The sequence below is a fragment of the Cylas formicarius genome, unplaced genomic scaffold (genome assembly GCF_029955315.1).
Source record: "Cylas formicarius isolate icCylForm1 unplaced genomic scaffold, icCylForm1.1 PGA_scaffold_7__23_contigs__length_41026272, whole genome shotgun sequence".
Classification (NCBI taxonomy): domain Eukaryota; kingdom Metazoa; phylum Arthropoda; class Insecta; order Coleoptera; family Brentidae; genus Cylas; species Cylas formicarius.
In genome coordinates this window covers 30,986,274-31,006,295 of record NW_026844352.1, presented here as the reverse complement: position 1 = coordinate 31,006,295, position 20,022 = coordinate 30,986,274, and the positions used below count along the sequence as shown (strand labels likewise).

The window sequence follows — 20,022 nt, the reverse complement described above, 5'->3', positions numbered from 1 at the left end:
CTTTACGGAGTGTGTCGATTCTGTAACGTTCTGGAAATCAGCCTCTCAATATTTCCTTTTTTTTAAACGATAAAAATGAATTATTAAAGTATTCGAAAGAAGGAGGTTATAACACAATAAAATAACATACACTAACCAAGCAAATTGCGTATTTCTCATTACGATAGCGTATTCAATTTTAATATTTGATTTTCCGTTAGCACTTGGGACAGAAAGAAAAATAGATAGGCGTTAAGATTAGTTAAAGATCTGGGTTCGGTTCATTTCATTCGTTTGGTTTCGTGTTCCAACATATCCCACACTCCAAGTTCTGACAACAACTCAAACAAAATAAGAATTTTATTTTCATACATTTAAAAATTTTATTTATGCTTTATGACTTTCATCAAATCCCATAGTTTTTTCCAAAGCCATTGAATAATATAAAATATTAACGACATGTAAAATGCCGTTCATTCGTTGGAAATTACAGAAAGGAGGAAAAAATTTAATCAGAAAATGGTTGTTTTCCAGTCGGCAATATAATTTAGAATTGTCACCCGTACAAATGGAACGCCAGGTCCATCATTTACACAGGCCCACAACTATCAACAAACCGTGTATTTATGGATGAGACTTTTGTCTTGACGCGAACAATGAATCGATTCTTTTCCAATGTTAAATTCCAAGGTACATGGATATTGGTGTCAGAGGTGGGGTTTTCCTTTCTTTTTAATTTGATTACGCTGCGGATCCATTTAAGGCGATTTTCCACTATCTTAAAATTTTAATACGAAAGAGAACACTAACGTTTTTTACATCTCACAAATAAAAGGTACAAAATCAACGACAATCTTTAGATTCATTATTACCACAAAAAGATTAAACTAAATTTTTTGAAAGCCAACATATCGGTACTATGGTCATGCTCCTATTTTATATTTGCGTTATAAGCTATACTTTTTTTTATAAATTAATATCAAGTCTTCCGTATCCATCCATTCACAGGAGATGAATAAAAGATTCGATATAATACAAAACATAGAAAATGGAAAGTCATCAAAAATATTATGAAAACTCAAACAACATCAAATTGAATATTCGAGAAAACTGCAACTGCAAAAGAAATATTTGGACGAACTTGGATCAACCTGAAAAGTTAGGAACAAACGAGATAGCGTAAATCGCAAACCTTATTTATTAGACAAAATTTATTAAAACAAAGGTACAGATAATTTGCCCTATAGTTGTAGAAGTGCTTTTTATTTACTCCTCCTTTGCTTTTAAATTGTTTCTTTTTGTTTCTCCCAGACGCACAAATTCTTTATATTTATTCAACTGTTTTTGACAAAGATGATAAATAAAACCTTCCTCAAGCTGACCAAATTATCCTCGCGGGTTTTAGATGCTTCTTTTAGTGGAAACAAGAGAAAATGTCTGTGGTCCGACGCGCTAACAAATAGGATCGCATTTTTATTACCAGGTCGTTCGCAAAATCGTAAAACTTAAAACGCAATATAGTGACGTGATCCTGGTCTAGTCGAAAGAAAAGTTTGTTGTTTGTGTTGTCAAAAGAAAACCCACTTACCTGCAAGAGAAGCGAAATGACAACGATCCCTTGAGCCTTATGAAGCGCCTCCGTGAAATTCGTGTACAGCTGAGAGTTGAAGCCGAAAATCTGTATCTGAAACAAAAAAGAATGCGTAAAATGTGCCCCAATCGTTCTCAAAAGGCGAGGGGTCCAATCATCGCTTTATTGGCTACATCGCGCTCATCGTATTTTCCGCTTTGCGAAATTCACCGGTCTCGTTGTCGTCGTAGCGCATATATATACAAGGGAAAAGATGGGAAAACGTAAACTGAAGATAGCTATTCCGGATTTCAGATGTTTGCTTTAATGTTTATCCGTTGCAAATCACGACGGCAAAACCTTACTTTTAGGTGCACGGTTAAAATTAACATTGTATATATATATATATATATATATATATATATATATATATATATATATATATATATATATATATATATATATATATATATATATATATATATATATATATATATATATATATATATATATATAAATATATATATATATATATTTTATTATTTTTGGCACGTTATAAACAAGAATACAGAGTTATTAAGAGAAAATATGATCATCTTCAAAAAACAGAACGAACTCTGGTGCAATGAAATTTTTGAAAATTCTGCCTGAATTATTAGAAAACCTAGAAAAAAAGGTATTTTCCAATAAAATACTTCTGAATTCTCAGTCCATGTTTTTAAGACCGGTAACACCTGGTGAAATCTGTCATTGTGCTGAACTTCCAACTATTATTACAAAAATTTCTTCTTTGAAAATCGCGTTTTCTCAGACCAACTTAAAATAGCATGTCATTTGATAAAGACACGGTGTTGTCGAAACAATTCTCATGTCAAAATATATAATTTCATGAAAATCTGAACTTTTAGTTCTTATTTATTTTAATTACGTTTACGTTACGTTATAGCTTAGATCAGTGAGAATTTTTTTTTGTTTTACTGGCGCATGCACCATTTGTGGTTAGAAGATGAAAGGGAAGGACGAGACGTGAGCTGGAATATATAGGAGCTGAAACTAATTACAAGTCCTTTCATTTTTGTTTATTTGGTACCTGTTGAAATTATGTTAATTAATATTTAACTAAAAGTAATTTTCTGGTTTGGGGTAAATCTAGCCTGTAATTGATAACTTCATTTGTTTTACGTATTTTTAGTTTTTCATTTCGAGCTATGTTTACTCGTAGTAGTTTAGTAATTAGTTTTCACTTATCGGGGAAGTTTTATAACTGAATAAATAAATAATTTCCGCGCGGATACCATGTATCCTATGACGCTGGATTATTTGTTTAAATGTATCCCATAGCTGTGAGAACAACGGTTTAATACTAAATCCTAATTAAACGGTGTTATTTTAAGTTGGATAGAACGGTGTAGTTATATAATCGACGGAGAGGATAAACTACCGTCATCAATTCATTCATTCAAGGAAAGGGAAGGCAGCGTGTTAAATCATGGCGTCATACGTTTTCGGCCTATAGGCTTTCTATCCAATATACCAAGAATACTGGCTCCACCTAAGCTAAACATTGCGATTAACCGTAATCCAGTCGGAGGGAATAGTCGGTAACGACGAATAATGGAATGGCCATGCGGTTGGAAACGGCAAACACCAACTGTTGTATCAACTTAATGCATTTATATCTATTTACATCCAACAGATGTGTCGGGGAAATTTATCGCTTCGTTCGAAAACTGTATTAAACAATTTAATGCCCCGCGCGCTACTGTGGCGAATTGAATTAGAACGTGAGAATGAACATAACGGAACCGCGAAACTAATCGGTGAAGTAATTTTCATTACTTGCATTTCTTTGGGACGTTTGAAACGTTTTTCCGCGTTCGATGATTTTAAACAAATAAACAAGATTCGGTAAATCTTGTTAGCAAAGTTCGGGCGAGTCACATGGCGCCGATCAAAGCTGCTAACCCTGTTCTATCTAATCAATCGGGTCGCTTTAGAAAATTTCGTCCTCGTTCGTTCGCCGAATGTTTTCCAGTTATTTGATTTTTACCCGTAGCGAGAGAGGGATTCGGGAAAATTTGATGTCGCCTCTCACATACGACGTTTTGCTGCGGTAATTTCGTTGGATTTGCTTATTTTTTGTTTTCTTACCAGTTTGCGACCTCTAAATGCTCATTACGGAACAACCTTTGTTTTTTCGATTTAATTAAAGGATGCTTCTTAATACTAAGCCAAAGCCTAATAAGGTTCACTTTTTTTTTTCGTTTGTTTTAAACAAAGTGGTAACAAACTTTTAAATTATTTCAACAGGAAAAATTAGAAGCGCGAATCATATTGACTGAACAAAATACTGTTTTAATTAATTAGATAGGAACAATTGAACGTAATGCCTACTATCATTGAAGTTGGAATTTACATTTGTTTTAACAGTCAGTGCATGAAAAAAAAATTGTGGATAAGCACCCTACAACCATGTTAAGTGGTTCCGTATAGTAGTGAATAGGGTGTGGCTCAAGGCAATGTTTTGGGGCCCTTATTATTTTTTGTTATATTAACTCATTTGTAAATTTATTTTTTGGCAACACTCTTTCACATCATGTATGATCTGTTTCAATGTTCATCGTTTTGGTTTTCGACGGACGCTCTCCAATAAAATTTTAACTATGTTATTACCTATTGTTATTGGGTAAAGTCATTATCAAAAAATGTATTGTTACGTCAGTGACAAGGAAGGGGTGGGCCAGGTATATTTCTTTCTTTCTGATATATTTATTGAGTGTTGACCACTTGTGCCAGTGTTCAATAATTGTTTTTACTGTGCATTTCGAAAAAGTTATTTTGCGAGAATATAACAATGTAGTGTCGAAATCATTTGTCCCAAACTGCTTGATGTAGTCTGCAAAGAGTATTAAGGATTCTAGCTGGGATTATCATGAGGATAAATGTACCGCAATTATTGAAAATTGGATTCAAAACAATCTTATAAAAAATATTCCCAATAGCAGTGTTATTGTCCACCAGCATTATCAAGTTCAAAAACTGTAAATGATATTTATTTTGAATTCAGTTACAAAAAAGCGCAACTTCTGGAAGTCCTAAATTTATATGCCATTAAAAAACAGTATGTATGCGATAATTTTGTCGAACAGGCAGGGCATACTGTTTTACGTCTTCCTACATATCATTGAATGTTTAACCCCATAGAATATTTGTGGAACCAAGCAAAATTTAAGGCCAGAGCAAAAAATTGTACTCGTATTTTAAGTCTCAGTTTTATAAATTTGATAAAAAATGTAATTTTTAATATACCAATTGACAGCAGGAGAAATTCAGTACAGCACATTATAAAAATTGAGGACTCTTACATTTCTGTACAAAACAACATAAAACAATTAGACAAACAAAATTATTTTATATAATTAATGTGGCTCTTTTTCTTGTGTGTAATTTAATAAGATTATACCCACCTCAATAAACAAAAAAAATATATTACCAAAATCTCTGAGAGTCCGTCCCTAATGTTTTATCCTTCAATACCTACCGAGCCCGAGTTTTATTGCCGTCGGCAGGTAACTTTCATAATTGCAAAAGCCAGCAGCATGAAGATTGAGACAGATTATACAATATTTGTGGAAATTACTCTTCGCTTCGATTGTCTGACGACATTAGAGCGACATAATTTAAGAAAATTTCGACTAGAAATCAATTCGTACCTATGCAAATGGCATAGATTACATTGAATTTTGTTTGTTTGTATTTTCCATGTTCGCCAAGTGGTAAATGAAAATATATTTTTTACTATTATCATTTCACCCATTTTTTTTTGTATTTATTATTAATTCAACTTACAAAGACCCAATAACAAGTTGTTTTGCCATAAAATTAACTTAAAATACGACTAGCCCGTTTTTTTACTATAATTTTACGTTTCTAACCTTGGATTTTATATCATAGTTTCTTCGAGTAATTATTAAATCAAGAATATTATTTTTTATTTTTCACTGCATTAAATGGCGTTGCCTGTAATAAATTACATTTAACATAATTTCCCCCATTTTCGAATAAGTATCTGGAATATTAAAGTCACCTAGAATCATAAATTCTTGATCGGAGTTAATTACATTTTAGACAATTTTATCATTTTGTTTTGGTGATGAGATGAGAGGTGGTTGCAGGAAAACGTTTATCAGAGCACCGTCAAAATAACATTGCTAAATTGGCGGAGAAAGTCTGCTCTATACAAATCTTGTTTTAAAGTTGTAGCTGCGAAAATATTTACAATTTCGTGACACTAGTTGGGACTAATAATTATTTCGATAAGGTCGAGATTGCGTTGGCAAGCTATTGGCATTTGTGTCATTATACTTCCCAATACACCAAGAGAATTAATCCTAGGCGATAAGAAGTGCGGAAAACAACAAATTTTAATAATTCAATATCAGATCCCAAAAACAGCAAAAATACATACAATATTCAATCTAGCATTGCACAATTTAAACAAAAATTCCATTACTAGCCCAAGCATAGTCCGTTGCATATCATTAACCATAAAAATGTTCCTGTTGTCAAGTTGTGAAGAAAATGTGGAAATATCTTAATTTTTTTAATAATTAAGCTTTAATGAAATTCCCAAGAATGATCTATCGTACCATTTTGAAATATCCATGTCTCATCAGTAGAAACAAATTGGTCGAGACCTTCTGCCTTTACTTGTGCGTGCTAGGTTATGATATATGTTTTGACACCAGCCTACAGAGTTTACTAAAAAGGATGGGCTCTATTATATTTTGATCATACCAATAAAAAAAAAATGAGTGCAAAATGTTTATAAATTTTGATGGCATCCTGACAACCATTAACAGTGTAATTATAATTTCTAGAATCGCTATTTGTTTATAATATGGCTTATTCGGAAAATCAGAAATACGAAATAATTTACCTATTGCAAGTTCAACGTGAATATCAAAAACGTTTTCCCGGACCACTGATACTGAGTATTGAATATTAAGCTCCATTTGTATCAAAAATGGTTAAACCAAACACTCGTAAACTGTTTATCTATTCCGACGTGGTTTAAGATGACGTTAAATGGACGTCGCAGTCCAACCAATGTTTGACTGCCAATAAGTTGTCGTCGCCCAGACGTTCGATCGGTGACTAATGTTTTTATTCTATAGTTTTGGTTAGTTGGATCAATCAACTTCATCTATAGAACTGGAGTTGTTCCGACAATGCAACCAAAATGTATTTTGTGAACCAAATTTTATTTAAAATTATTAGTAAAAAGAACATAATAGTATATAATGCAACAAGTGCAGTAATAAACGAGCGAATTAAAAAGTTTGAGTGTTGCATACTATACTTTTTCTGCGTCTGTTAGTTTTGGGTACATTTCTAAAAAACAACACGAATATATTCAGTCAGAATTGATAAACGTCAAAATTCAAGATGTGCAGAAAAATCAGGAAATGTCCGAAGGAGCTCGGATCCGTGGGACAAGAAACTCACGTGGTGCTTTTCGCGAGCTAGATCGGCGTATAATTAAGTATTTTATAGAAGGGAGTAGAAAATAGTGTTTTATAAACGAGTGACTGAAAAAATTGATTAAAAGTGTTGCATACTATACTTTTTCTACGACCATTAGTTTTTGGGTACATTTTTGGAAAAACAACACGAATACATTCACTGACATGACCGTCAGAATTGACAAACGTCAAAATTCAAGCCGTGCGGTAATATCTCCGAAAACATCCGATTGCCCCCAAACCCTTGCGATAATATCCCGGAAATGCTCGAAGTGGCACGGATCCGTGGGAAATGAAACTGACGTAGTCAATTAAAGCTTTCCGCACCCTAGATCGGTGTATAATTAGGTATTTTACAGAAGGGAGTAGGAAAAACGCATTCCTTTGTCCGTGCTTAAACGGCCAGTGTAGGAAAGAAGTTAAAACAAAGCGAAATCATTATTGATAGGCAACATAACAATTCCTTTGCTATCACTGTTTGCCTTATATATTATGATTGTGGTTTAATTATTTACTTTAATTAGATGTTTCCTTTTTATTCATTAGATCCATGACCAGATACCAAAACCTTTCATGATGGCGCCTATTTGTAGGTTCTTTGAACGAAACAAATGCAAAAAAGAAAAATGAACACCGCCATGAGTCACAGAACCATTCATGCATGGAAAACGCCTAACCAATGCACCCGAACGGGTTTTGTTACCCGCAACACAGCTACAAAAAGCGAGCTTGAAAAGGACAGACGCATTACAACCTTAAACAAAAGACCACACATACACACACACACGCTCGCACACCGAGTGAGATTTGCGAAAAGCGCGGAAAATATGTTCGCAATCGAATAATTTTGTCTGGACTCAAAAGATAAGGTTTGCGTTTTCCGGCGAACCTATTCTGGAATAACATAAAGCGTTTGCCGCTGCAACTACAATGGAACAATGCGCGGAATATCTTTGAAAGGTGAAATAAAGCTTATGAGAGAGCGATTTATGCATAAACAATGACAAAGAAACAAACGTTTACGCATCAACGATCACAGAAGGCGAGGAAATGCGATTGAATTATATTTATTACACATTGGCTGGCAGAGTCGGCCCTAGTACGGTAGTGTGTGCATCCTTTAGGGCATTAATTAAACGCGGTTATCTGCAAGATTCCAATTGCGAATGTAAGACCACAAATATCAATTAAGGCCTCCCCCTCGCCTCATTCATAATTCACATTACTGTTTCACTCGATTTCTCATCAATGTCACGATCGATAAGTCATTACCATTGGTTTATTGTACTTTCGCGAACCTTTAGAAGTGTAGTTAATCGGCAACGTCAACCGTAAACCGACAATGAAAAACATTTCTGCAAAAAAATTTTTGCTAAAATTGCGTAAGAGTACTAAAGCACTTAGCTAGAGCTAAGTCTATATAGATTTTCTATTAGCACCATTTACGTCTCAAGCTGTTTCTCGTGCGCAAGCGCAATATGGTGTGATTCATTCAAACAAATCTCTAATCTTTATTCCGAATTTGATTATTATATATTTATTTTATTATGTATGTCTTATTGGCCAGGAAAATTCAACACTACGCGGACATAAAACTTTCTCGAATTTATTAACAATATTTATAACACGGTGTATAAATGAGTCTAAGTGATTTTTTTCTATACAATTTTATGGTTTACGCTGATCCCCTATTTGGCGCTTCTTGAAATCGACTTTTCAACATTTTACGAGCACCTACCGAACTCATAAAACTGGTGCATAGTCCGTATATTAGTATAAAAATGATTAGAAAATATATACCTAGGAACAAAAAACTCTTAAACGTTATTTTGGAAGTTACACCAGATTTGTTTAAAGATGTTATGAATAGAGGAAAAATATTCTTTGGATGGGAAAGTTTTTCCGTATACGAATATGCGGTGTTACAAATGCTGGAAATATGGGCATAAAGCGGCAAAAATGTCGCCAAGAAAATATTATTGTTATCTGTGCAATGGGAATCACAGGAGTGGTGACTGCGGAGCGGATTTTCAACAATGCACAAACTCTAAATTTACTGTAGATATTTTGAAGGTTCCAAATATCGATTTTGGGCACACGGTGTTTGGTAAAGACTGTTCTTGTTACAGAAAAGAGCAAGAAAGGGTAAAATCTCGTATACATTATGTATAGCAATCAATGTTTAAAACCAATAGATCTACGAACATTTCTGCGCTCTCTGGTCTGATTTTGAATATAAATATACAGTGCCCAGCATCACACATAGTCGAGTTAACTGAAATAATGCAGGACAATCAACCTCTTGCTGTCTGTATAAGTGAGACGCATATCACGGAGGATATCGAGGAGCGTGAGTTTAATATTGATGGATATACCTGCCATTATTTCATTTTCCAACAGCAGACATACTGGTGGTAGCATACTATACATTAGAAATGGTATCAACTTCAAACCTTGCTTTAAAGACGCAGTGGACTACAGCTACTGGGCAGTTGCTGCAATAGTCTTCTTCGAGAGGGAGACGGTGTTAATAGGATCACTATATAGATCACCGAATGGATATGTCAAAGAGTTCTTAGATTATCTTGTAGAAAAATTAATTGACCACAAACAAAGGACATATTTTTTGGGAGATTTAAATAACGATTATTTGAAAAATAGTAATGACTCCAAAAAACTTGAGTCCGTTGTTAATTCGACTGGTTCTAAGCAAATAGTAACAAAGGAAACACGAGTTACCGTAAGTTCAGCTACACTAATCGATCAGATAATAACAAATGACTTCAATGTAGAGGAGGTCCCGAGAAACTTTCCTGTCATCAGTGATCACGAAACTATCGGCGTTCAAGTGGAAGTTCGAAGCAAGACACTAGTAAGTGAGGATGTTTATATTAGAAATCTGAGTTCTCAAAATATTAATCAAATACGGGAAGCACTTATTGGTCAAAATTGGAATTACACATCCACGGATGTTAGCAAAATATATGTGGATTTTATAGGAATTGTACAGGGAGCGCTTGATAGGATATCTCCGCTCCGCAAGACCCAACCAAGGAAATATCCGTGGTTTTCATATGCGATAGGACAGGCGCAACATGTTACGGACATTGCTTACAAAAAGTTTAAATACACCAAAAGTGAGGAAGACTGGAAAGAATATAAAAGAAAAAGAAATAACGTTATTTCAGTTATCAGAAATGAAAAACAAAGATACTATAACCAAAAAATCGATGATTGCAAGGGAAATGGAAAGAAAATGTGGCAGACATTAAAAGGACTTGCTGGAAATAAAAATAAAAAAGCAGATTTTACCAATATTGATTTTGGACATTACAGTGACAAAGAAGAAGAAAACATGAATATCTTTTATGCCGATAGCTTAAATGAAATAGTAGAGAGTATAGAAAAGAAGCAATGGCACTCTGTGTGTGACATGGTCAGCTGTAGCTTGTCTTGCTTTAAAAAAATAACTATATCGGAGCTTGAAAAAACTGTAAATAACTTAAAAAATAGAAGTACAAGTGACTCTGTTCTAAATATTAAGCTCGTCAAGGATTTATTTTTTGTAATAGGTTATCCGTTGTTATATTTGGTGAATGAGTCTTTAAGTGCCGGAAAAATCCCTGATAAACTAAAAACAAGCATCATAGTGCCCATACCTAAAGTGTCAAAACCGAAAACACCTGGTGATTTTTGACCAATTAACTTGCTGCCCGTAGTGGATAAAATCCTGGAAACGATAGTGTGTGGGCAGTTGAGAGACTACCTGGAGCGGAACTGCCAACTCTACAGTGGACAGTCTGGTTTCAAGAGCAAACACTCGTGCGAATCTGCGTTGCAATATATGTGTGCAGTGTGGCGGAAAGACATGAATGAATCAAAACTAATTCTGAGTGTTTTTGTAGATTTAAAACGTGCATTTGAGACTATTGACAGGGACATTCTTATTACAAAATTAGTTTTATATGGCATTAAAGGCTCTGCACTAGAATGGATAATCTGATAGATCTCACATAATAATGTTTCTAGTCATAGGGACAGCAGATGGGGGGTACCGCAGGGAAGCGTGTTGGGCCTGCTTTTATTTGTTATTTATATAAATGATATGCATCAGGTTTTAAAAGACTTTTTAAAAGAGTTAACTTATTTGCTGATGACACGCTTATTTCAGTCTCTGGAAACGATTGCAAAGAAATAGCTACCAAACTGAACACCGAAATGCAGTATTTCTACGAATGGCTGTGGCAAAATAAACTGAAATTAAATAGCTCCAAAACCAAGTGCATGGTTATCGGTTCTAAGGTTAACTGTCAAAAATTTTACAAGTCGGGGTATTCTGTGGATATACATGGTAATAAAATTGAGTTAGTTTCCGAAATTAAATATTTAGGGGTGATCTTAGATCCACAATTATCCTTTAGTAATCATGTTGAATATCTATGCAAAAAAATTGGTAAGAAAATAGGGTTTTTTACCCGTGTATCGCGGTTTTTATCGCAGTGGACTAGGATATTATGTATAATAGTATAATTTTGACTCATTTTTCATATGTTTGTTCATTGCTTATATCTTGTACAAAAGAAGATTTACATAAGTTACAGTTACAACAAAATAGGGTTATGAGAATCATCCTGAACTGTGATAGATATACCCCTATAAAGAGTATGTTAGACCAGCTGAATTGGCTAAATGTCGGGCAGTTCATTAGAAGAGCAAGTTTAATGTTGGTTTATGGAATTGCGCACGATCACCAACCAGGCTATCTTAAATTATGGTTGGAAAAAAGGTCAAACTTTTATCAATATAATATACGTTCCAATCAGCACTTCAATGTTTCTATGGTAAAAACAACAAATTTACAGAAAACTCTATTCTAAGATGGCGTTTGTAATTTTAATGAAGTGCCGGATAATATTAAGGGCGCGCCTTGCCCAAGAGTGTTCAAGAAGAGACTTACGGGGTATTTGCGAAGTTTATAGTTTTGTTAATGTAAATTTTACTTGCTTATGTAAATAGCCAAGTGCTAAATAAATAAATAAATAAATAAAATAAATTTGTTTATTCAAGACAATAATATATATAGGTATAGCTTTCAAATATTTTTTTTTACCAATTTAGCAAAATTTTATTTTCAACTAAAATACCATTTTATTTCATTCATTTCATTAAGCTGGATAATATTGCTTTACAATCTATAATTTAATTAAAAAAAAAAAGACTGTAGTAACAGAAACATTTTATTAGATCGTTAAAGAATCTATCGCGGTAATAATATGATTTGTTAAAACAGATGAAAAGAATTTCACTTTGCCACAACAGTTTTTTTTTTATTAAATCGGCAAGTCATTCCTATTGAAATGTAGCTTGGCCGTTCCAGTAAAGAAAATTTTGGTTAGTTCTTGACCTTACGTAAATAGTTTAATTGTAAAACGCCGTTTTTAGAAATTTGTTGAAGGGTTTATCTCAACTATTGCATTAATTCCTTTAGATACGTGCCCCGATTACCGGGAAAGATTCTTTTAATAATCAATTTTCAAAACAGGTCATCGAAAAATAATAGTGTCTCTATATACACTCCCTTACCCAAGCTTCTAGATTCTTTTTTACGCCTGTCTCATAAAAACGTCAATGTGCAATGAATGGCGAATGATATAAATTTCTTTGGGGCGGTCGGTTGATGAATACCTTTTGAAATGATCCACAGGTTGATGTTATTTATACAATTAGATCCTGAATTAAATTTGGTAGCAAAGGACTAAGAAAATCAGACCTATGGCCTATTCAGATACTGCTACAACCCAAAATTTAGCATTAAATTAACAGACCCAGAGAAACAGACAACGCCTGGCGTGGGAGTGGGAGTGAATTATAAGTAATATCTAGGTAAAGGTTAATTTAGATAGAAAGGAAAATGAAATCTCGCTTGCGCAAAAGGCTAACCAAACTGATCAAAACTAACCAAAACTTATTTTTCAGAGCTAATAGCATGAGAGAAAACTCTATTAAGGAGACATATTCATTAGTCATATTTTCAATTTAGAATGAGATTAACCTTTTGAAATGTTCTTTTTGATACTGTGGCAACGAGACGCTGTCTACAGAGATTGAACATATTCAACCAACTTGACTTAACTAGATAAGGGACATACGAACTCTACAACCTCTTTAGTAACATCTAATAGGGTCGCCCACAAGTAATTTGTGGTGGAATTCAGTGTGCTTGGGTTTGGAAATCATATTAATTGGACGCAGGGCTCTAAGCGAAGACAGTAAAGTTAAAATCTAAAAATAACGCAGATGTTTGATTTTCATTGGCTGATTTTCGTTGTTTCCCTTAATGTTACTGCAACTTTTGGTCGTTGATTGCAAAGGGATTAGCAGCAGTAAATGCCGTCAGTATTAAATTTTTCATTTCCGCATTACCAATATTAATAAATATGCAATATAAGGACTTTGAAGTTTTATTGGATGCCAAGAAGATTTTTGTCTTGGCTGGGATATTCGAGGTTCGATAGTGAAATTGATGTTTGGATGCATGGACTCCTGCCCCTGTTGTTTTATATGCAAGGCAAGTGGGCTAATAGGGATTATGGCAGCAGGATTTTTTTATGAATTAAAATTATATTTTAATTGTTAACCTAGACTCGTGAGGTTAGCCTAGGGCCCGTTTTAATGTTCATTTGCGTTCCCGTTTGCATATTTACTGTGATAACGTAATACCAAGTTTTCTTGATAATTGAGGCGCTAGTAGAGAGATTAACAGCGAAAATCGGGCATAATAATTCCCAATAAACCACCCCTCGGGTCGTTTAATTCTCGAATCTAGATAAAAACGAGATGGCAATTCAAATTATTTATAGTCCATGTGTTTCCCCGAATGAGATAATAAGACGTATTACGGCAGTCTGGGTGTGGGGGCGAAACTTCGTGAAACTGAATTAAAAGGGCCCAAAGCTATCGCGGCGAAAATTCCTAAATGCAAGGGCAACTTTAAGATTTCCTAAATTCGTAAAGATATCAATGACTCTAATTACTTTACCCGCAGATATGATTAATCGTTTTAATATTCCGTAATAATCTTTTACTTTTAAAGTGAAATTCGCCGTTTGGCTTTAATCCAGTTAGATAATTCCGAAAGCGGATTTTAACATATTTTCGGGGATATTCGCATAAATCAGACCGGATTTTATTAAAATCGGTATTTGCATAAATTAAAATTAGCGTCACTCCTCGTGTTATTAATTTTTTTTTGCTTTCTTGGGGAATCTGAAATGTTTTTGGCTCACATTCAAGGGGCAAGAAGGTTTTCGTTGAAAATTACACAGTCATACCAACCACTTCGTCGTTTGAAAAGGGCACTAAAAGGGGTTTAAGCCCATGTCCCACAAACACAAATTACACCACTGTTTGTATAGGCATAATTTTAATATTTATTGAATTATTGGATTTAGGCGGTTATTTTTCCTCCATGGGCAAACTTACACTTTCAAATTTATCGAACCAAAAATATTATATGATTTAAACATTGATTCTTGAAATAGGACAAATAGATAACAATAAATACTATTAGTAAGTTAAGACACGGAGAAAACAGCAGAAATAATAACGGTCTGAGAATTATTGATTTTTGCATCCAGAATGACCTGCTAGTGATGAATACGTATTTTAGCCACAAAGATGTTCATAACTACACTAGAGAAGTAAACAGTAGGAATGAAAAATCGATAATTGACTATACCATTGTACATGTTGGTTGAAAAAACCTCCCTAGGAATACCTAAAGTCCACCCAAAACACACCATACAAAATAAAAACAGAAAAGAATCAATTACAATCAAACACGTAGATCAACTGTGGCACCTTTTTAAAAGTACGATACTTCATTTAAGCGGAGAATTATGTGGAGTAACAAAAATAAAAAGGGACATAAAAAACATAGCATGGAGGAATGCAGACGTCAAAAAAGAAATTAGAATAAAAAAACAAAAATGGAAAACATATTTAGCAACTAAAATCCACGACAGCTATCAGGAGTATAAAATACAAAGAGAAAACGTTAAGCAACAGATATTGAAAGCGAAGAGAGAATAATGGGAAACTTTTGGAAATAAAATCGAGGGTGCCCGAGGATTGAAAAACCGCAGTCATTGTGCCAAAATATATAAAAAAGGGGATAAAAGAGATTGTACTAACAATAGAGGGATAACATTGTTGAGCATACCATCGAAAGTATATGAGTGAGTCTTACAAGAAAAACTTTCTAAATTCCTGATACCACAATCAATCTCAGCAATCTCATAGCGGATTCAGGAAAGGAAGAAGCATGCACGACCACATCTTCAGTATCAAGTAAATTATGGAAAAGATACAAAATAGTAGTACAGAGATCTATCTAGCTTTCCTAGACCTAGAGAAAGCTTTTGACAAACTTCAAAAATAAGCGGTAAGGCGCAGTTTGATAGAGCGGCGTTGAAGGAAGACTAATTTCAGCCATAATGTCCATATACAAGAACAGCAAAAATTGCGTCAGAACCGACAACTTGCAGTCAGCATACTTTACAGTAAACGAGGGCGTTAGGCAGGGACGCGTTTTGAGTCCGTTACTATTTAACTTGGTTATGGACGATGTAATAAAAAAAACAAGAACCAGTACATCGGGTTTCTTATTAGTTTCTTAGTTTTTAAATACCTGGGTCTACAACTGTCACTGTCACTACTGTGTCACCAAGTAGAACTAAATGCGAGAATCGAGAGGGCCTCAAGACTGTTTCACACTTTAAAATCAAGCTTCATATGAAAGAGGGCAATATCAACTAAAACCAAAATAACAATATACAAAACAATTTTAACATTTGGATGTGGAAGCTGGGTACTGACCCAAAATGCAAAAAATAGGAAGCATGGAGATAAAGTACCTACGAAAGGTCCTAGATATCACAATTAGAGACAGAATCCGAAATGACTCGATTGGAGAGAGATTGAAAGTACAACCAGTTCTCAAACGTATTGAGAAATTCCAACTACGATGGTACGGACACCTAAAAAGAATGGATAAAAGAGACCAACAAAACAACCATCTTTGTCTATTTGGTCTGCCTTTTCATGTTCCCATTAATGATAATTTCAAACAAGTGCGGTAAACGGCATTTGACTTACGAGTCTATTTGACAATAGCGGAGCGAATATTTAATAAACGAGTGAAGTTAAAAATACTTTTTCTACGACCGTCAGTTTTTGGGTACATTTTCGCAAAACAACACGAATACATTCACTGACATGACCGTCATGATTGAATTCAAGGCGTGGGAAATATCTCCGAAAACAGCCGCTTGCTCCCAAACCCGCGCGGTAAAATCCCGGAAATGTTCGAAGTGGCTCGCATTCGTGGGAAACAAAACTGACGTGGTAAAGTGACGCTTCCGCACGCTAGATCGGTGTGTAATTAGGTATTTTACAGACGAGAGTAGAAAAAATTTATAGAAAGCGAAAACTACACTCTTAGCGGCGCCACTAAAAATTATATATATAAGAGGGGTTGTCTGACGAAACCAAGATTGTTAAAATTAATGGAGTCTTTTGGGGAATTACAGGTCATTTTGAAAATGTGTTTAGTTATCCCACTCCATTTGATCTTAGTAGCTACGTCAAAAAGTGTTAAATGAAAATCAGTCGCATAAAGCTCAGCTTTAAAAATCATATCTATTTTTATGCTTTTACTAGGTTGATTTTGGAGAAAAATCGCTTTCGCTATCATTTTGGAAATATTAAAATATTTTAATAAAGGATAAGCAATTTTCAATGTTATAAAGCGCTATACACTCTTATGACATAGGATATCCTTATTTTAATTATGTAATAAAGTGCATCTTAGTTTTTTTATACAAAGTTAATTTAATATATAGGTCAATTTATCGTCCAATTCTATTTTCACTATTAACAAATCTCTCCTACGTCGGTTGTTGATAAGTTGAACTCGCTTACGTTTCGCCAATGATCCTGTTGGCTTCTTCGGATCTTAATGTCAATCTCGGATGACTGATTCTCGTACTGGTGAACGATAAAGATCTGAGTTGCTGACGTTTCGCCAATCATCCTGTTGGCTTCTTCAGAGCATGCAAAAATTTAGCTTTATCGAATAAAATTTGGTTTCTGGTGTCGTGATTGGGTTCGGCAACTGCTGATGAGTTTATTTGTTGTAGTTTGAATGCTCTCTTCGTGTTCTTTGAGCCTAGTTGGTATTTTTCCTTCGGTCTCTCCAATGCATTTTGCGTCGCAAAATTTTTGATATGTCAGTGGTGTTTTGAGTGCAAGAAAGGCAATTGTGGCAAGTGTGGGGTGCCTTCATTGCTATTGGAAGGTTGTGGTGAAGTGTATTTTATGATACAACGCTTAATATCTCTAATGTGTAATTCTGGGTTCAATGACTCGGGTTGAAATAATTGTACGGCTCTGTAAACAAGAGAGTTAATAACCGATGTTTTTTTTATCTAAGGGTTACAATACACAAATCGTTATTATTTACACAATTAGCTTAAGCTTATGTTTTTAAAAGAACAAGATGTGACGCACCTGTTTTTGGTCCTTTCGTAAAAGGACACGCCAATAGAAAAATAAAATGTCTCTTGGTAATTTTGAAAATTTCAAATTAGTTTGAGAACTTATAACTTATATTAATTGCAGCTTCTAAAATAAATATTATAATAATATGATTTGTAATTGTATTAATTATATTAGATTATAAGTTATATAATAAAACAAAATTGAATGGAAGATGAAGGGCTCAAATTAATATATCCATTATACCATACGTAGAGCATAGAACTCAAGCACCGACTACGGCAAAGTTTCTCCTAGAAGTTTAGGTGTCAAGAGTGACGTGAGTTACCGAAGTAGTTAAAAAGTTTTCGCAGGAGAATTACAATAGGGACACGTTAATTGCTGTTTAACTTTTAATGGTTATAGTTTTGTGCAACAACATAAAAAAGTAATGAACCATAGTTGCGGAAAATCCATGGTTTAGGATTTTGCATAGGCCGAGCCTTATTTTAGAACAAATGGGACACGAAATACAACAGAGGAGTCTATTATTATTTACTCCCATCAATATGAAACATATGAAAGTACATAGTATTTTGCCAGTTTTGCCGCGGGTTGGTTGAATTATTAGATTAATTTTAATCCTACTACTATTCACAAAAATAAAATATTCTTTATTCACCTTTCCTCTTATAAATCAGAAAATTAAGTTAAATTTAAATATGTATTTAAATGTATGAGATGCGTGAATAATAATAACTATTAACTAAAATTCCCTTTAAGAATATTTTAAGTGAGGGAGAGGTAAAGAAAATCATGGGAGTCGAAAGCGTAAGTCCCATTTTAAAGTATGTATGTAATTAAATTAGATGGATTGATATTTGATTCAGGTAAGTATACATGGAATTTACATACTCCAAAATAGTATATTATGTAACAAGTGCGGTAAAAAGTTTACCGAACGTGTTGCATACTATACTTTTTCTACGACCGTTAGTTTATTGACTGACATAGCCGTCAGAATTGACAAACGTCAAAATCAAGGCGTGGGAAATATCTCCGGAATCATGCGATTACTCCCAAATCCAGGCGGTAAAATTCCGGAAATGCTCGGATCCATGGGAAACTAAACTGACGTGGTAAAATGACGCTTTCCGCACGCTAGATCGGTGTGTAATTAGGCATTTTACAGAGGGGAGCAGAAAATAGTATATTATGCAACAAGTGCGGTAAACGTCATTTGACTCACGAGTTTATTTGACACGAGTTTTCAATAAACGAGTGAGTTAAAAAGTTTAATGAACGTGTTGCATACTATATTTTTTCTACGACCGTTAGTTTTTGGGTACATTTTCGCAAAACAACATGAATACATTCACTGACATGACTGTCAGAATTGACAAACTTCAAAATTCAAAGGGGGGAAATATCTCCGAAATCATCCGATTACTCACAAATCCGTGCGGTAAAATCCCGGAAATATCCGAAGGGGCTCGGATTCATGGGAAACGAAGCTTAATTATTTTATAGACGGGAGTAGAAGAAAATTATTCCCGATAATTTAAAAAACAGATTTGTTTCTACAATTGTTTCGTATGTGTTTACTTAAATTCGTTAAACATGTATAAAACCATTGCATATATTGTGCTGGTAAATAAGAATATGATTAATAACTAATGGAAAATTGTACATAAACTAGGTACATACATGAAAATATAAATAATAAATAATGGAAAAATGTACATAAACTCTTCTGGCAGAATTGTGCCAAAGGCATATAATTGAATTATGATCAACAAACCTGCTACTTTTAAGCTGCTAACTTCTGAACTAAATAACTGGCATTTGTTTCACAAATATTTTGGTCAGTTTTTTCTGGTTCATCCTATAATATAGAAAAACTTCTTGGGCTTTTGTGTTATAGCTGTTTAGTGACTCCTAACCTTACAATATTAAGATCATTATTTTCGAAGCAAATAGAATTTTTCTCAAGCTACTGCCAAGGGTAGCTTTAGCTGGCTAAAAGCTTATGTAACCGAATTACCCTGTAACTTGATGGATTAATTACCGATAACAAGTTCGAAAATTGGATCTCTCCATCTCGCGAATTGATAAGGTTAACTTGGGGCTTTATTATATATACAAAGAAGATTTCGGTATTTAAATTGAACGCCAAGTTTCATCACTTATTATTTTACTCTTACAACAGGTTATTCCAGTTGATTAATTTCATTGCAGCGGCGCCCAGCCTGGATTATTTTAAATCCGCTTGAATATTATCATTAACAGGGAGAAATTTTTTGAAAAAGTTTCGAGCAAACTTTCGGGGAGCGAAACTTTCGAAAGACATTCGAATTTTCCATCGGCAACGACACTAAGACAAAAAGCTTTGGCGTAAAAACTTTTTGCCGA

The 20,022-nt window shown here is 34.1% G+C and overlaps 1 protein-coding gene across 6 annotated transcripts in view; it reads right to left on the bottom strand.

The window, feature by feature from the left end:
- The window catches only part of LOC132704680 (carbonic anhydrase-related protein 10), a 259,358-nt gene that overhangs the window by 34,955 nt on the left and 204,381 nt on the right, over window positions 1-20,022 (bottom strand). For all 6 annotated transcript variants that reach the window (XM_060674850.1, XM_060674846.1, XM_060674848.1 and 3 more), the window contains one exon: window positions 1,568-1,663. In XM_060674850.1, the coding sequence (XP_060530833.1) occupies window positions 1,568-1,663 (96 nt within the window). The remainder of the gene's footprint in view (window positions 1-1,567; window positions 1,664-20,022) is intronic.